Here is an 18,488-nt window from a genome sequence, read left to right as displayed (position 1 = left end):
TTGTATGGAAATACAAAAAACCTCGAATAGCCAAAGCAATCTTGAGGAAGAAAAATGGAACTGGGGGAATTAACCTGCCGGACTTCAGGCTCTACTACAAAGCCACAGTCATCAAGACAGTATGGTACTGGCATAAAGACAGAAATATAGATCAATGGAACAAAATAGAAAGCCCAGAGATAAATCCACGCACCTATGGACACCTCATCTTTGACAAAGGAGGCAAGAATATAAAATGGAGAAAAGACAGTCTCTTTAACAAGTGGTGCTGGGAAAACTGGTCAGCCACTTGTAAAAGAATGAAACTAGAACACTTCCTAAACTATACACAAAAATAAACTCAAAATGGATTAGAGAGCTAAATGTAAGACCAGAAACTATAAAACTCCTAGAGGAGAACGTAGGCAAAACACTCTCCGACATAAATCACAGCAGGATCCTCCATGACCCACCTCCCAGAATATTGGAAATAAAAGCAAAAATAAACAAATGGGACCTAATTAAAATCAAAAGCTTCTGCACAGCAAAGGAAACTATAAGCAAGGTGAAAAGACAGCCTTCAGAATGGGAGAAAATAATAGCAAATGAAGCAACTGATAAAGAATTAATTTCCAAAATATACAAGCAGCTCCTGCAGCTCCATTCCAGAAAAATAAATGACCCAATCAAAAAATGGGCCAAAGAACTAAACAGACATTTCTCCAAAGAAGACATACAGATGGCTAACAAACACATGAAAAAATGCCCAACATCCCTCATAATCAGAGAGATGCAAATCAAAACCACAATGAGATACCATTTCACACCAGTCAGAATGGCTGCTATCCAAAAGTCTACATGCAATAAATGCTGGAGAGGATGTGGAGAGAAAGGAACCCTCTTACACTGTTGGTGGGAATGCAAACTAGTACAGCCACTATGGAGAACAGTGTGGAGATTCCTCAAAAAACTGGAAATAGAACTGCCATATGATCCAGCAATCGCACTCCTGGGCATACACACCGAGGAAACCAGAATTGAAAGAGACACATGTACTCCAATGTTCATTGCAGCACTGTTTATAATAGCCAGGACATGGAAGCAACCTAGATGTCCATCTGCAGACGAATGGATAAGAAAGCTTTGGTACATATACACAATGGAGTATTACTCAGCCATTAAAAAGAATACATTTGAATCAGTTCTAATGAGGTGGATGAAACTGGAGCCTATTATACAGAGTGAAGTAAGCCAGAAAGAAAAACACCAATACAGTATACTAACGCATATATATGGAATTTAGAAAGATGCAAATGATAACCTTGTATACGAGACAGCAATAGAGACACAGATGTATAGATCAGTCCTTGGGACTCTGTGGGAGAGGGTGAGGGTGGGATGATTTGGGAGAATGGCATTGAAACACGTATGTTGTCATATGTGAAACAAATCACTAGTTCAAGGTTAATGCATGTTATAGGATGCTCAGGGCTGGCATGCGGGGATGACCCAGAGGGAGGAGAAAGGGAGGAGGGAGGTGGGAGGGGGGTTCAGGAGGGGGAACTTATGTAAACCCGGGGCGAATTCATGTCAATGTATGGCAAAACCAACCAATATAATATTGTAAAATAATTTGCCTCCAATAAAAAATAAATTAATTACAAAAAATAAAAAAATAATAGAATAGATAAACAACAAAGCCCTAATGTATAGCACAGGGAACTATATTCAATATCCTTTGATAAACCATAATGGAAAAAGAATATTTTAAAAAAGAATGTATTAAAAAAAGAAATAAACAATATATAAACCTTAACAGCTCCAAGTTTATATAAAGAACAGTAAAAGTCATTTGGAGGGTAACTGGGGAAATCTGAATATAAACTGGATATCTATTATATTCAGGAATTACTATTAATTTTGTTAGATGGGATAATGGTATTATGGGTGAGGAGGAATGTGTTCATTTTTAAAGATGTATGTAAAAGCATTAAGGGATGAATCGTCATTAGATCTATATTTTAAAACATTTCAATAAAAAATAGGTGAAGCAAAACTGGTAAAGGTTAACACTTATTAAATCCAGGTGAAAGAAAAATAGTTATTAATATACTATTTTTGGTTTATTTGAATAGTTTCATACTAAGAAGGTCTTAAGAAGTCACAGAAAGGGAAAAGTAGTTTTTAAAGGTTTCTGCTCTCATGGAGTTTATATTCTAATGAGAAGGCAGAGTTCACAATGCTTGTTGGTTTCTTGTAGGCATTCACTTTTCCCCACTTTATTCTATAAAATCCGCCTGGTATTTCATTAGCAAAATTTTCCCACCCAATATTAAGTGAGATATAACCCACAGTGGAAATCTGTAAAGCAACCCTTTCTTACCCTTTTTCCATCTTTGATCTCTCATCACATTATTCCTCATAATGACAAAAATCCTCAAAACTTCAGTTTTGATCAAATTTTGAAAATCATTCTCAATGAGCTCCATATTCACAAAATTAGAGATCCTCCCCATCTTATACACAGATCTTGCATATTGCTGTATCAAGTTAGATCACAATCTATATTTTCACATTAGATTGATAGAGTATCCATTTTATGGAATTCATTTGGAGAATAACTCTCAAGCAATGAGATCCATTTATTTTCCCTGCTCTGTAAACATATGATTTGTATCATGCTTCTAACTAGGTCCTTGGATTTAAACAATTTCAGTTCAGTTCAGTCGCTCAGCCGTGCCTGACTCTTTGTGACCCTATGGACTGCAGCACGCCAGGCTTCCCTGTCCATCACCAACTCCTGGAGCCTACTCAAACTCATATCCATCACACCGGTGATGCCATCCAATCTTCTCATCCTCTGTCGTCCCCTTCTCCTCCTGCCTTCAATCTTTCCCAGCATCAGGGCCTTTTCCAATGAGTCAGTTCTTCACATCAGGTGGCCAAAGTATTGGAGTTTCAGCTTCAGCATCAGTCCTTCCGATGAATATTCAGACAGTAGGAAACCCTCTCACAGGCGGGTCTGTGGGGAGTTTTGGAATCTCAGAAAGCAACATAACCGGGAAAAAAATTTTTAAATCCACAGAATACACGCCTAACCGCAACTGCTGAAAAGAGAACTTTCCCGCGAAAGGCTCTAACCTGACAACCTGACATGCAGCCTGGCTCACTCACAGAACAAAGGATTGAGTGAATACCAAAGGACAGCTAGCCGGTTAAACAGCTTAGGAACTTCTGTTTTGAAATTTGCCTTCAGACAGCTCACCAGACACAACAAGAAAATCAAACACTCTCTTGGCCTCTAAAGTTTCTCTCCTTCCCTTCCTCCCTCCTTCTTTTGTGTTTGCTATTTCAAACCCTTTCCTTGACTGCTATGAGTATACCTGTGCCCAAGGAGCCTAAAAGAAGGGCTGGGCTCATGTTGATGTGAAGCTAAGATAAACTATAAAGAAAAGGCACCAGAATACGGCTTTTTCAAATGTTACAGAAGAGTGATAATTCTTTGTTGTGATTCTTAATTACAACTGAGAAACTCCAAATGATTTGTCATTTTAGTTTTTTCATGTGAAATGGAATTCCAAAAACAATTTCTTCACGTTGGAGAAAGAGCTTAAAGTAGCAACTGGGGTTTACCTAGTTTAAAAGGTTGGCAGTGGGCAATTAAAGGTGGCGATATCCCAGTTGGATTTCACAACTACTCAATAATACAAGGTTTTAAGTTGGTGCAGTAGGCTTACAGAACAGCTGGCAAAACAGCACTGTTTGTCATTGACTTTACAATGCAAAATTAGGGCTATCTTTGTGTCAGCAGTTATGCATTTTTAAGCAGATGTCACTGATATTAGATATAAAACAACAATAGGGATCCAGGCCCTGGAGGTAAAGTCAGGGTGGGAAGCAGTCCGTGCCTCTTTTTAAATGAAGCTCACCCCTGCTTGCAGTATTTAAAAGAACACAGGGCATATAAGATCCCTTATCTTTATAATCATTTGCCAGGATTCAAAACTCTTTGGGGAAAATAAATTTCTGGCCATAGTTTTTTTTTCTTTTTTTCCTGGAATAATATTAGTAACAGCAACTACGTGTTCTAAAATAGTGCTAATTTCATATATTTTATTTCATTGTCTTTATAACCTAGAGATCTCCAATTTTGTGTTTATGAACCATTCTGGCTCCCCTGAGATTCTTGGCAAAATAAAAATTTAATGAAAGCAGAGACTTAATAGTAACAAAGATGAGAAGTTTAAGTTCCGTTTATGATAGCACTTTTTTTTTTTTCCATGAGAGCCTTTATTATTACCTGGTATTTTCTTATTGCTGCTATATCTCCATCACCCATGAATGGGGACCTGGTCTGAACTGTTCCTCCCAATGTGCTTCTAACAGTCCTTGGCACATAGTCAGCACTCCACACATGGTAACTGAAGAAACCCAATGTAACAAGTCCAATTACAAAGATAGGAGTGAGCTGCTTTGAGAGTGCAAAGTGGAAGTCATACAAGAGTATCAGGATGTTAATTATAGTGTATTAGTTCAGGCTGCCATATCTGAATGCCATAGACTGGAGGCTTATAAACAACAGAAATTCCCTACTCTCACCTCCTCCTCCTTCCAGCCTCTGGCAGCCACTAATCTACTTTCTGTCTCTATGGATTTCTCTCTTCCTATCTCTACTCCTATACTCATTGGAATACTCATTGGAAGGACTGAGGCTGAAGCGGAACCTCCAATACTTTGGCCACCTGAACTGAAGAGCTGACTCATTAGAAAAGACCCTAATGCTGGGAAAGATTGGAGGTTGTGGTTTCCAAATACTCGGGTATGTGTTTTCACCTGAGTTTTGTGCTGCACTGTGAAAACTGCTACACTGTGGTATATCTTAGCATATTTCTCACATGGAGGAGGAAATGGCAACCCAATCCAGTATGCTTCCCTGTAAAATTCCACGGACAGAGATGCCTGGTGGCCTATAGTCCATGGGGTCCAAAGAGTCAGATACAACTGAGAGACTGAGCATGCACAGATCTCTCTTAATGAAGGAAAAAAGTGATAGTAAAAATGAAAAAGTGTGATGCCATCCATACAAGGAGCCGAGTCAACAAACAAACAAAATATATATAAAATACTATGAATGAAAGACTTGAAAGACAAGTGCTTAGGTATAACCCACAAAATAAAATCGGTCATTTGCAAAGTATTGCCATGATCTACACATATTAATTCAAATATTCTGTATTTTGCAAAAGAGTCATTTAAATTTTGTCATTAACTCCTCATATTTCTTTATATCTTTGTTAATGTCCCTCTTTTATTTTTCTTATTTTATTTTTTTATAGCAAAACTGCCTTATGGCCAATGAGTTATGCAGCAAAAATACTTGAGGTGAAAACAGTCGCAGCAAAGATGTCCACAGCAAAGATGTTTATGGACAGAGTGCCTGGAACTGATACAGCAATTGTATAAAGGGTGCCACATGATGGCTGCCCAACTCTGTGAATATACTAAAAGTCACTTTTAAAAGGGAGAATTTTATGGGATATAAATTAAATGTCAATAAAGCTTCTGTTTTAAAAGGGGTATCATAGTCTGGATTCCTACATTTCTGGATTCATGATCCCTGCTCTGATACCAGCTGTGTTCTCTTCACCCATCCAATATTTAACATTTTGGAATCTTGGTTTCTTCATCAATAAAATGAAGATAATAATAATATCTCCTTCTAGGATTATTCTGAAGATTAAACAATTTAGCATCCCCAAAGCACTGAAAATAACACCTGGTACCCAGAAGAAATGAATTGTTATCACTTTGGGGGAGTCAGGGAGGGAAAAGGAATTCAATTGAGAGCACACCCAAAAGTAGGAAACCTTTTGGGCTCTATTCCTTGCCACCTGGAAACTTAACTACAAAGAAAGCTCTTTTGTCATAGAAATTGACTATGCCATGAACATATCTGAAACAACAATGGCATGTTTTTCCATTTAGAACACAATTTCCTACCTTCACTCTTGGGGGGGAAAAAAGGCTTCCAACAGCTTTATGGAGATATAATTCATAAACCTTAAATTTACCCTTTCAAGGTATACAATTCAATGCTTAGTAGATTCCCAGAGTTGTGTAGCCATCGCCACTGTTTAATTCCAGGACACTTCATCATCCCCAAAGACACCGGACAGCCATTAGAAGTCATCCCCCACTCTCCCCACCTCCTCCTTCCAGCCTCTGGGAACCACCAATCCACTTTCTGTCTCTACGGGTTTCTCTTGTCCTACCTTTACTCTTGGAAAGGCACATGGAAATGAACTGTGCTTCTTTTGGGGTTGCCAAAGTTTCCCCTCAGATTCCAGAGGGAAAATAAATGTTTTCTGATCAAGTACAGATGGGAACAACCTAAGTTTAAAAAAAAATATTGAAATCAAATTTGCTATCCTTAAAGCTTCAAAATTGTAATTTAAAACAATGCTTCCTAGTTAAATTACATTTTATAGGAAATATTCTATTGGTAATTAGAATAAATTTGACCAACTTTAGTATTTTTGTCACGATAAAACTGCAGTTGTTTATTAAGCATAAGAACTTCCAAATCTGATAAGGACCATTATAGCATGAATAAAAAGCTATATCTCTGGCTGAGTTTATATGACTTACAATTGACAGAATTACTGCACTATAAAACATTTCTTGGTTAAAAAAATACAATATGCTGTATTTTGTTAAATAAAGTTAAGTCACAAGATAGCCAATGTTAAAAATGCTATTCCTAAGCAGTTTATCCTTATATCTTTAAACTTCTACTGTTCTGTGTAATTGCAAAGACTTAAGGATCACATCTTTGCAATTACAACTGGCTTCCCAGGTGGCGCTAGCAGTAAAGAACCTGCCTGCCAATGCAGGAGACCTAAGTCTCAGGTTTGATCCCTGCACTGAAAAGATCCCCTGGAGAAGGAAATAGCAACCTACTCCAGTATTCTTGCCTGGAGAATCCCATGGCCAGAGCAGCCTGGTGGGCTACAGTCTATGGGGTCTCTACGGCTGGACACGACTGAAGCGACTTAGCACTAAGGATAAAAAGTGTTAAAAGTCTTCCTTGTTAAGCAGTCAGGAGTTCATAGGATAGCAAAGAGCAAACAAAATAAAGTTATAAGAATGTGCATATGTGTGTAACATGGTCTTAATTTAAAGCAGGTTCCAGTTCTTCAAAATGGCTAACATAATTAAGGTCAATTAAACTTAACAACCAATGACTCGATTTCTTGATTCTATTGTCCACTTCTGTAAAGTTATCACTAAAAAGCAGTTTATAGACCTCTGGTTTCATTTGAACATGTAAAGAGCTGGGAAGTTATCACTCCAACCCTCAAAATAAGAAACGGCTGAAGAAACAGAAAAGCAACTCTTCTTAGATACATCAAAGAATTGAGGAAACTGCAGGGAAAGCTGCTGCCTTCAAAACTGGAAAAAGAAGTAGCTAAAATCCAAGAGCAGAAACCTGCTGCTAGAGCCAGTACTGGAAGAACACTTAAATTCTAATCAACAAAGTGCTGGAGGTTTAGTATAGATTCACTTCAGAGTTAAAATCTCTGAGGGGCGAAGTCTTAGCACAGCCTATAATTTCATGAGTTTTACTTCTAGGAGCCCCACCTTATTTTCTCTGTGGATATCAGAGGAAAAACCCCTCCTGCTTCTAGCAGGGCAAAGAAAAGGAAGAGAAGCCATTTCAAAATACTCCAAGTTCTCTTTTTTGTTCTGTTCCCTATAATGAAGGCTATGTCTCATGGAGAACTATTTCACCAAAGCCTTATCTGATCTGAAGGAGGGCAATTAGCTAACTCCAGCCCCCTTTGGTCTTCCTATCTCACCAAAGAGGGGAAAAAAGGCTGAGAGAAATTTGTGAAGAGTCCAGGGGCACAGACCTTCCAAAAGATTGAGATCTAATCACAGGATTATTGAACGCTTCCCCCCAACACATACTACACCCGCTTCTGCAGACACAAGATTACAGATGAAAGAACTGCAAGGCTCAGATTCTACACAGGAAGGAGATTCTAGGGAAATACAAAGACAATAGAGAGGCTAAAAACAAAGACAATTGGTGAAATTGAAGCCTCAGATACCTACGGTTATAACAGATGGCATAACTCCTGGCCAGAAAAATGCCTACTTACACTAAATGCCTACTTACCTCCCTGGTATTCTCTGTGTGGTTTATCATATGTCATTAACTTTGGAAAATTCTTAATATCTTATAGAAAAAACTGCCCATTTTTTCCACCCCCTCAGCATCACTGAGTATTCGGTTGGCTTTATATGTTTTGCTAATTTGTTAGTTTTCTGTAACAAATTAGATCACAGCCTTGTCTAACTCAAAGAAACTATGAGCCATGCCATGTAGGGCCACCCAAGATGGACGGGTCATGGTGGAGAGTTCTGACAAAATGTGGTTCACTGGAGAAGGGAATGGCAAACCACTTCAGTATTCTTGCCTTGAGAACCCCATGAACAGTATGAAAAGACAAAAAGATAGGACACTGAAAGATGAACTCCCTGGGTCAGTAGGTGCCCGATATGCTACTGGAGATCAGTGGAAAAAAGGCTCCAGAAAGAATGAAAAGGCTGAGCCAAAGCGAAAACAACGCCCAGTTGTGGATGTGACTGATGATGGAAGTAAAGTATGATGATATAAAGAACAATATTGAATAGGAACCTAGAACGTTAAGTCCATGAATCAAGGTAAATTGGAACTGGTCAAACAGGAGATGGCAAGAGTGAACATTGACATTTTAGGGATCAGTGAACTAAAATGGACTGGAATGGGTGAATTTAATTCAGGTGACCATTACATCTACTACTGTGGGAAAGAGTAGCTTAGAAGAAATGAAGTAGTCCTCAGAGTCAACAAAAGAGTCCGAAATGCAGTACTTAGGTACAATCTGAAAAACGACAGAATGATCTCTGTTCATTTCTGAGGCAAACCATTCAATATCACAGTAATCCAAGTCTATGCCCCAAGCACTAATGCCGAAGAAGCTGAAGTTGAATGGTTCTATGAAGACCTACAAGACCTTCTATAACTAACACCCAAAAATGATGTCCTTTTCATTATAGGGGACTGGAATGCAAAAGGAGAAAGTCAAGAGATACCTGGAGTAATGGGCAAATTTGGCCTTGGAGTACAAAACGAAGCAGGGCAAAGGCTAAGAAAGTTTTGCCAAGAGAACGCACTGGTCATAGCAAACACCCTCTTCCAACAACACAAGACACAACTCTACAAATGGACATCACCAGAAGGTCAACACCAAAATCAAACTGATTATATTCTTTGCAGCCAAAGATGGAGAAGTTCTCCACAGTCAGCAAAACAAGACAGGGAGCTGACTGTGGCTCAGATTAAATAGAAAAAAGTAGGGGAAACCACTAGACCATTCAGGTATGACCTAAATAAAATCCCTTACAGTGGAAGTAACAAATAGATTCAAGAGATTAGATCTGATAGAAAGAGTGCCTGAAGAACTATGGATGGAGTTTCATAACATTGTACAGGAGGTAGTGATTAAAACCATCCCCAAGAAAAAGAAATGCAAAAAGGCAAAATGATTGTCTGAGGAGGGCTTAGAAATAGCTGAGTAAAGAAGAGAAGCTAAAGGTAAAGGAGAAAAGGAAATATAAATCCATCTGAATGCAGAGTTCCAAAGAATAGCAAAGAGAGATAAGAAAGCCTTTCTCAGTGATCAATCCAAAGAAATAGAATGGGAAAACAGTTGAATGGGAAAGACTAGAGATCTCTTCAAGAAAATTAGAAATACCAAGGGAACATTTTGGGCAAAGATGGGCACAATAAAGGACAGAAATTGTATGGACCTAACAAGCAGAAAATTTTAAGAAGAGGTGGCAAAAATACACAGAAGAAATATACAAAAAAGATCTTAATGACCCAGATAACCATGAAGGTGTGACCAGACAAGCTGGAGTGTGAAGTCAAGTGGGTCTTCAGAAGCATCACTATGAACAAAGCTAGTGGAGGTGAAGGAATTCCAGCTGAACTATTTCAAATCCTAAAAGACGGTGCTGTGAAAGTGCTGCACTCAATATGCCAGCAAATTTGGAAAACTCAGCAGTGGCCACAGGACTGGAAAAGGTCAGTTTTCATTCCAATCCCAAAGAAAGGCAATGCCAAAGAATGTTCAGACTACTGCACAATTGCACTCATCTCACATGCTAGCAAAGGAATGCTCAAAATTCTCCAAGTGAGGCTTCAACAGGACGTGAACCCAGAACTTCCAGATGTTCAAACTGGATTTAGAAAAGGCAGAGGAACCAGAGATCAAATTGCCAACATCCGTTGGCTCATACAGAAAGCAAGAGAGTTCCAGAAAAACATCTACTTCTGCTTTATTGACTATGCCAAAGCCTTTGACTGTGTGGATCACAATAAACTGTGGAAAATTCTGAAAGAGATGGGAATACCAGACCACCTGACCTGCCTCTTGAGAAACCTGTATGCAGGTCAGGAAGCAACTCTTAGAACTGGACATGGAATAACGGATTGGCTCCAAATTGGGAAAAGAGTGTACTTCAAAGCTGTATATTGTCACCTTGCTTATTTAATTTAGATGCAGAGCACATCATGTGAAGTGCCAGACTGAATGAAGCACAAGCTGGAATCAAGATTGCCGGGAGAAATATCAATAACCTCAGATATGCAGATGACACCACCCTTATGCAGAAAGTGAAGAGGAACTAAAGAGCCTCTTGATGAAAGTGAAAGAGGAGAGTGAAAAAGCTAGCTTAAAACTCAACATTCAGAAAACAAAGATCTGGTCCAATTACTTCATGGTAAATAGATGGGGAAACAATGGAAATAGTGACAGACTTTCTTTGCTAGGCCTCCAAAATCACTGCAGATGGTGACTGCAGTCATGAAATTAAAAGACGCTTGCTCCTTGGAAGAAAAGTTATGACCAACCTAGACAGCATATTAAAAAGCAGACATATTACTTTGTCAACAAAGGTCCATCTAGTCAAAGCCATGGTTTTTCTAGTACTCATGTATGGACATGAGAGTTGGACTATAAAGAAAGATGAGCACTGAAGAATTGATGCTTTTGAACTGTGGTGTTGGAGAAGACTCTTGAGAATTCCTTGGACTGCAAGGAGATCCAACCAGTCCATCCTAAAGGAAATGAGTCCTGAATATTCATTGAAAGGACTGATGCTGAAGCTGAAGCTCCAAATCTTTGGCCACCTGATGCAAAGAGCTGACTCACTGGAAAAGACCCTGATGCTGGAAGAGACTGAAGCCAGGAGAAGGGGACAACGAAGACCGAGATGGTTGGATGGCATCACCGATGCGATGGACATGAGTTTAAGTAGTCTCCGAGAGTTGGCGATGGACAGGAAAGCTTGACGTGCTGCAGTCCATGGGGTCACACAGAGTCGGACACGACTGAGTGACTGAACTGAACTGAACTGAACTGAACTGCTAATTTGTTAGGCAAAATAGTAATATTGGTTTGGTCAAAAAGTTTATTCGGGTTTTTCTGTAAGATGTTATGCTGCTGCTGCTAAGTCGCTTCAGTCGTGTCCGACTCTGTGCAACCCCATAGACAGCGGCCCACCAGGCTCCCCCATCCCTGGGATTCTCCAGACAAGAACACTGGAGTGGCTTGCCATTTCCTTCTCCAATGCATGAAAGTGAAAAGTGAAAGTGAAGTCGCTCAGTTGTGTCCGACTCTTCGCGATCCCTTGGACTGCAGCCTACCAGGCTCCTCTGCCCATGGGATTTTCCAGGCAAGAGTACTGGAGTGGGGTGCCATCGCCTTCTCCAGTAAGATGTTATAGATGAACCTAAATGAACTTTTTAGTCAACCCATTATATAGTTCAATTTGTTTTCCTATGGTTCAACAGTGCTATTAAACATTTTCCACATATTTACTGGTTATTTGCATTTCTAGCTCTGAGTTGTCCACTGATGTCATTTTGTCTACATCAAGGTTTTTTTATTATTATTATGGCAAGAAAACACTTTTTATCTATGAGTATTAGTAATTTTTGTATCACACATGTTGGAACTGTTTTTCCTATTTGTTATTTTATGATGCTTCTTAAAATTTTTATTTTTTGTTTCAAAAAGCTTCAAAGCCACAAAGAAACTGAAAGGATAGTGAGCATGCAAATACCCTTCACCTAGAGGACCAAGTGTAAACATCTTTCCCCCTGTGCTTTGTCTCCGTTTGTCACTAGGATGTAGTCATATTCTGAATAAATGGGATTTGTGTACTGCCTTGTAACAACGCAGAAGAGGATGGCTCTAAGGGGGTCCAATAGCTGAGTGAGAATATAACTTCTAATCTATGCTTATCATTTAACAGAAACCTCTTCTTTCCTTCTCATTGTTTCTCACTATTATTTATTTGCTTTGTTCTCCCCCCTCCCAAACACTGCTGCTGCTGCTGCTGCTGCTAAGTCGCTTCAGTCGTGGCCAACTCTGTGCGACCCCATAGACGGCAGCCGACCAGGCTCCGTGGTCCCTGGGATTCTCCAGGCAAGAACACTGGAGTGGGTTGCCATTTCCTTCTCCAATGTGTGAAAGTGAAAAGCGAAAGTGAAGTCGCTCAGTCGTCTCCAACTAGTAGCGACCCCATGGACTGCAGCCCACCAGGCTCCTCTGTCCATGTGATTTTCTAGGCAAGAGTACTGGAGTGGCTTGCCATTGCCTTTTCCGTCCCAAACACTAGTGTAACAGAATATAAAATGAAGATTTCTGTGCAGTTCTGATGGTGCTGGTACAGATGGTAGTCACCCTCCTAGTGTCAATAAGCAAAGGGTGGTCGTTAAGAACAGTGTGAGCAGATATCTCATGCAATAAAATCTGTGCAAGCCAGCAATGATAAGAGGAAGAACCACACTTTAACATAGAAGAATAATCATTGCCAAAGTGCGAATAATAATGAAACCTATTTTGAAAACAATACAAAAGCACTTTGAGATCTTTGGAGAAAATATACCACTTTTGATAATATCCTTATCATTGTTTTCTGAATGACTGCTGGGGAAATCTTCCATTTGCTGGAATCCATTGTTACCATGTTGTATACCTACTGGGTTTTGTCTCTACTAGACAAAACCACCAGATTTTTTCTTGAGCAATACTGGCAAAAAAGGAAAACCATCCTCTGTGAAAATTAGACTTCTTGGCTTTTATATAGCTATGGTGTAGGAGAGGGCACTTGCAGACAGTTGACTGGACTCTAATCTGAGCCTCATTGTTTTTTTTAAGTTTTAAAAATTGAAGTATAGTTGGATTATAGTGTTGTGTTAATTACTGCTATATAGCAAAGTGATTCAATTATACATATATATGCATTCTTTGGAGAAGGAAATGGCAACCCACTCCAGTATTCTTGCCTGGAAAATCCCATGGATGGAGAAGCCTGGTGGGCTACAGTCCATGGGGTCACAAAGAGTCGGACATGACTGAGCGACTTCACTTCACTTCATGCATTCTTTTTTAAAATATTATTTTCCATTATGGTTTATCATAAGATACTGAACATAGTACCTTGTGCTATACAGTAAGACCTTGTTGTTTATACATCCTATATATAAAAGGTGACATCATCCACTCACAGGGACTGCCTTGGACCTGCTTACTTTTAAGACCCAGTTTGGACTCTCTCCAGTTCTTGACCATGGCTCACTTCATTTCATTTTCAAATTTTAGGCCACTTTAGCATCCCAAATCCACAGCTATGCCTGAGATGCTCCCCCAGGCTTGTAGGGCTCCTACGAGCTTGCCAGGCTCCCATCTTCCTGATAAGACAGCCAGTGGTTTATTGAACAGGAAAGGAAGGATGCAAAGACCGTTTCTGGGTGCCAGCTCCATGCCCCAGTTCACATCTTTCTTCACTCTTCCAGACCCTAACAGGGGCAAGGGTGCTCCTGGGCCATGGAGAACTGGACAAGCAAAGTTCTCTGCCAGAACCTTTGTGTTTGGTTCTCTGCTACCTAGTCTGCTCTCTTCAGCTATCATAGCATGCAAAACTACAGCCCAGAAACTCTGTACTCTGTCAAGATGAGAAGACAAAGAGGAGCTGCAAACAGGACAGGAGAACGTTCTTTAGAGCTGGTGACCGACATCTCGTCTCCCGTCCTACTTTCCCTACCTTCTGCATGCTGGAGCCTTCTTATTGCTGTGTGTACACTCTATCTCTTGGATGCTCACTCTCCACCTACGACAGATCTCCTGGCTGCCGTCTAAATAGTTCTCCCACTTTGCCTGTGTGGCTCTCCTGATTTATTATTATTTTTAGTATTCGTTTATTTGGCTGTGCTGGGTCTTAGCTGTTGCATGCAGGGTCTAGTTCCCTGACTGGGGATCAAACCCAGGCCCCAAGCATTGGGAGTGTGGAGTCTTAACTGCTGGAGATGAGGGAAGTCCCTGTTCTTTTAATTTAGAACTGAGTTAATATGAGGTAGTAAAATAACCTTCAATATTTTCTTCTCCAAGAATCCCTTTTGTTATTTTCCCTACAGATTCCTTGTTTCAAAAGATGATTTATATAAACCTATTTGAAAATCATATTTTTATTCTCAAATTAAAAAATCTAAGACAGGGCAATTCCCTGATGGTCCAGTAGTTAAGACTTCATGCTTTCACTGCCAAGGGCATGGGTTTGATATCTGACGGGGGAACTAAGATCCCACAAGCTGCACGATAGGGCCAAAACAAACAAACAAAACCCTAAGGTGTAAATGACTTCAAACTAGACAGACTAGGGAAGGGTTGCCTCTGCCAAGGGATGATGGTTGCCTGTGGTACTACCTTTATTGAGGGGAAAGGGAGATGGGTACATTGAACACCCGAGGCTCTGTTCCCCACTATGAGAGCTGGGACCTGATTGTATCTCTGGGTTTCTCTCTGAAACTTGACCTCCCTGTCTGATATGATTCATTTACCCTTGATATAAATTTATGATGCAAAAAGGACCACAGGGTTTTAAGCTTCATACAAAACCTTGATCTACGTTTGCTTCCATTCGGAAGGCCTGGACTGAAGAAGGTCCGAAGTAAGAAAAGGTTATTTCTCTTTTTATTTCTTTTTAATTTTTTTTTTACTATGGTTGATTTATAATCAGTTATACATATATACTCACCTAGAGTATATACACTCACCTAGAGCCAGACATCCTGGAATGTGAAGTCCAGTGGGCCTTAGAAAGCATCACTATGAACAAAGCTAGTGGAGATGATGGAATTCCAGTTGAGCTATTTCAAATCCTAAAAGATGATGCTGTGAAAGTGCTGCACTCAATGTGTCAGCAAAGTTGGAAAACTCAGCAGTGGCCACAGGACTGGAAAAGGTCAGTTTTCATTCCAATCCCAAAGAAAGGCAATGCCAAAGAATGCTCAAACTACTGCACAATTGCACTCATCTCACACACTAGTAAAGTCATGCTCAAAATTCTTCAAGCCAGGCTTCAGCAATACATGAACCGGGAACTTCCAGATGTTCAAGCTGCTTTTAGAACAGGCAAAGGAACCAGAGATCAAATTGCCAACATCCGCTGGATCATCAAAAAAGCAAGAGAGTTCCAGAATAACATCTATTTCTGCTTTATTGACTATGCCAAAGCCTTTGACTGTGTGGATCACAATAAACTGTGGAAAATTCTGAAAGAGATGGGAATACCAGACCACCTGACTTGCCTCTTGAGAAATCTGTATGCAGGTCAGGAAGCAACAGTCAGAACTGTACATGAGAACAACAGACTGGTTCCAAATAGGAAAAGGAGTACGTCAAGGCTGTATATTGTCACCCTGCTTATTTAACTTATATGCAGAGTACATCATGAGGAACGCTGGGCTGGAAGAAGCACAAGCTGGAATCAAGACTGCTGGGAGAAATATCAATAACCTCAGATATGCAGATGACACCACCCTTATGGCAGAAAGTGAAGAGGAACTAAAGAGCCTCTTGATGAAAGTGAAAGAGGAGAGTGAAAAAGTTGGCTTACAGATCAACATTAGGAAAACTAAGACCATGGCATCTGGTCCCATCACTTCATGGGAAATAGATGGGAAAACAGTGGAAACAGTGTCAGACTTTATTTTTTTGGGCTCCAAAATCACTGCAGATGGTGATTGCAGCCATGAAATTAAAAGATGCTTACTCCTTGGAAGAAAAGTTATGACCAACCTAGACAGCATATTAAAAAGCAGACATTACTTTGCCAACAAAGGTCCGTCTAGTCAAGGCTATGGTTTTTCCCGTGGTCATGTATGGATGTGAGAGTTGGACTGTGAAGAAAGCTGATCGCCGAAGAACTGATGCTTTTGAACTGTGGTGTTGGAGAAGATTCTTGAGAGTCCCTCGGACTGCAAGGAGATCCAACCAGTCCATCCTAAAGGAGATCAGTTCTGGGTGTTCATCGGAGGAAGTGATGTTGAAGCTGAAACTCCAATACTTTGCCCACCTGATGACGCATTTGAATGAGCTAACTCATTGGAAAAGACCCTGATGCTGGGAAAGATTGAGGGCAAGAAGAGAAGGGGATGATAGAGGATGAGATGGTTAGATGGCATCACCGACTCAATGGACATGAGTTTGGGTGAACTCCGGGAGTTGGTGATGGTCAGGGAGGCCTGGTGTGCTGTGGTTTATGGGGTCGCAAAGAGTTGGACATGACTGAGCAACTGAACTGAACTGATACATATATCTACTCTTTTTTAGATTCTTTTCCTGTATAAATCATTACAGGGTATTGAGTTCCCTGTGCCATAGAGTAGGTCCTTATTTAGTTATCTATTTTATATATAGTTGTATGTGAAAAGGTCATTTCTCTTTAACTCAGTACTAATTTTAATAAATCATTTCTTAGGTTGTATTATTAATGTATATGTTAGTTGCTCAGTCGTGTTTGACTCTTTGTGACCCCATGGACTGTAGCCCACCAGGCTCCTCTGTCCATGGAATTCACCAGGCAAGAGTACTAGAGTGAGTAGCCGTTCCCTTCTCCAGGAGATCTTCCTGAGTCAGGGATTGAACCTGGGTCTCCTACATTGCAGACTGATTCTTTACTGCCTGAGCCACCATTTCAAGCAAGTTTTATTACTTTTGTTTTGTTTACCCTGGATACCAAAATCACCTTTATAGTAAAGCACATATGACAGGCTAAAAATTGTAAAGAAAGCTCCAGACGATCTAAATAGCATAAAAATTGATTTGCTTTAAAATATTTCCTATAGGAATTGAATTTGACATATTGTTGTTATTGCCTAGTTACTAAGTCGTGTCTGATTCTTTTGCGACCCAATAGACTATAGTCTACCAGGCTCCTCTGTCCATGGGATTTCCCAGGCAAGAATACTGGTGTGAGTTGCCATTTCCTTCTGCAAGGGATCTTCCTGACCCACGGATTGAATCTGCATCTCCTGCATTGACAGGCAGATTCTTTCCCATTGAGCAACCAGTGAAGCCCTCGAATTTGGGATATGCTTTACTAAAAATACAAAAGATGTAACACCAAAACTAGGACCCTGAAATAATTGTCATGATGTCAAGCATTAATATACAGTAAAAATAACATAGAATAACTTTATTAAAGTCTAAATTCTGCCATTAACTTCATATGCAAAACTTGTCTGGAAATTAGTAGAATGGATATAAACAAAGCAAAGGAAATTTTGTCTTTACAGTCATCTCACTGAGTGAGAAAAGTTTCTTTTTTTTGTACTTATTTTAGACCCTAAAATGGCTATTTTACTTACCATTTGGAAGCATGAGAAGAATATAAGTTATAATCAATGGGAGTTGTTAACACATGTTGCTGTACAATGTTTAAATACTTCTCGATGTGTATCTGTTAGAGAAAAGTAAAAGTTTAGGCCATTAGAGTGGACTGGAAATCCTCACCTAATTTTCTCCATTTCATTAGGTTAACCCTCTGAGTGATGTAATTAAGCCAAAAGACATAACATGCTATGTGTTTATTACAAGCCTAAGGTATCATTAGGCATCTCAAGGCCAAATTACTTTATTCCAAAAGGCATCACAAACAGTTGAGACTCAAAGCTTCAGTGACCTGTGGCATTTTTCACAAAAGGAACTGCACAGTAGTCAGTTTACTACTTGGTCAGGGAAACTTGCTAGGTACCATGGACACAGAGTAATGTCTTTCTCTTACCAGGACTTCAAGCAAGCATCTGAGGAAAGAGTTTGGCTTTTAGGTAACAGATTATTTTAAATGGCCAAACCCAAAGACTCCAGCTGGGTCCAGCCCTCTCACCATCACGTTATATAGGACAACAGCATGCTAATCTGATGAGGCAACAACATATTACCACATCTCTCAGCCTCAGGAGCTGAGCTAGGAGGCCAGTAAGATGGAACAGTGAAGGTCGGAAGCAAGAGTATGGATGCTGATGGAAGTCTAGATGATGGAGGCAGTCTTTATTGGAACCACGTGCTAATAGACCCTGGTTTTGTATATGAGTGTTATCCTAGTCTGAA

The 18,488-nt window shown here is 39.9% G+C and overlaps 1 protein-coding gene across 1 annotated transcript in view; it reads right to left on the bottom strand.

Moving 5' to 3' along the window:
- Positions 1-18,488, bottom strand: part of IQCH (IQ motif containing H) — a 247,554-nt gene that overhangs the window by 222,706 nt on the left and 6,360 nt on the right. The window contains exons 3-4 of the mRNA XM_055436103.2: positions 17,747-17,838; positions 6,252-6,369 (exon numbers count right to left, since the gene is read on the bottom strand). Coding sequence (XP_055292078.2) covers positions 6,252-6,369; positions 17,747-17,838 — 210 coding nt within the window. The remainder of the gene's footprint in view (positions 1-6,251; positions 6,370-17,746; positions 17,839-18,488) is intronic.

The sequence above is a fragment of the Moschus berezovskii genome, chromosome 9 (genome assembly GCF_049115385.1).
Source record: "Moschus berezovskii isolate FMDL1 chromosome 9, NW_MosBer_1.0, whole genome shotgun sequence".
In the NCBI taxonomy this organism is placed as follows: Eukaryota; Metazoa; Chordata; class Mammalia; order Artiodactyla; family Moschidae; genus Moschus; species Moschus berezovskii.
This window is presented reverse-complemented; position numbering and strand designations above follow the sequence as displayed.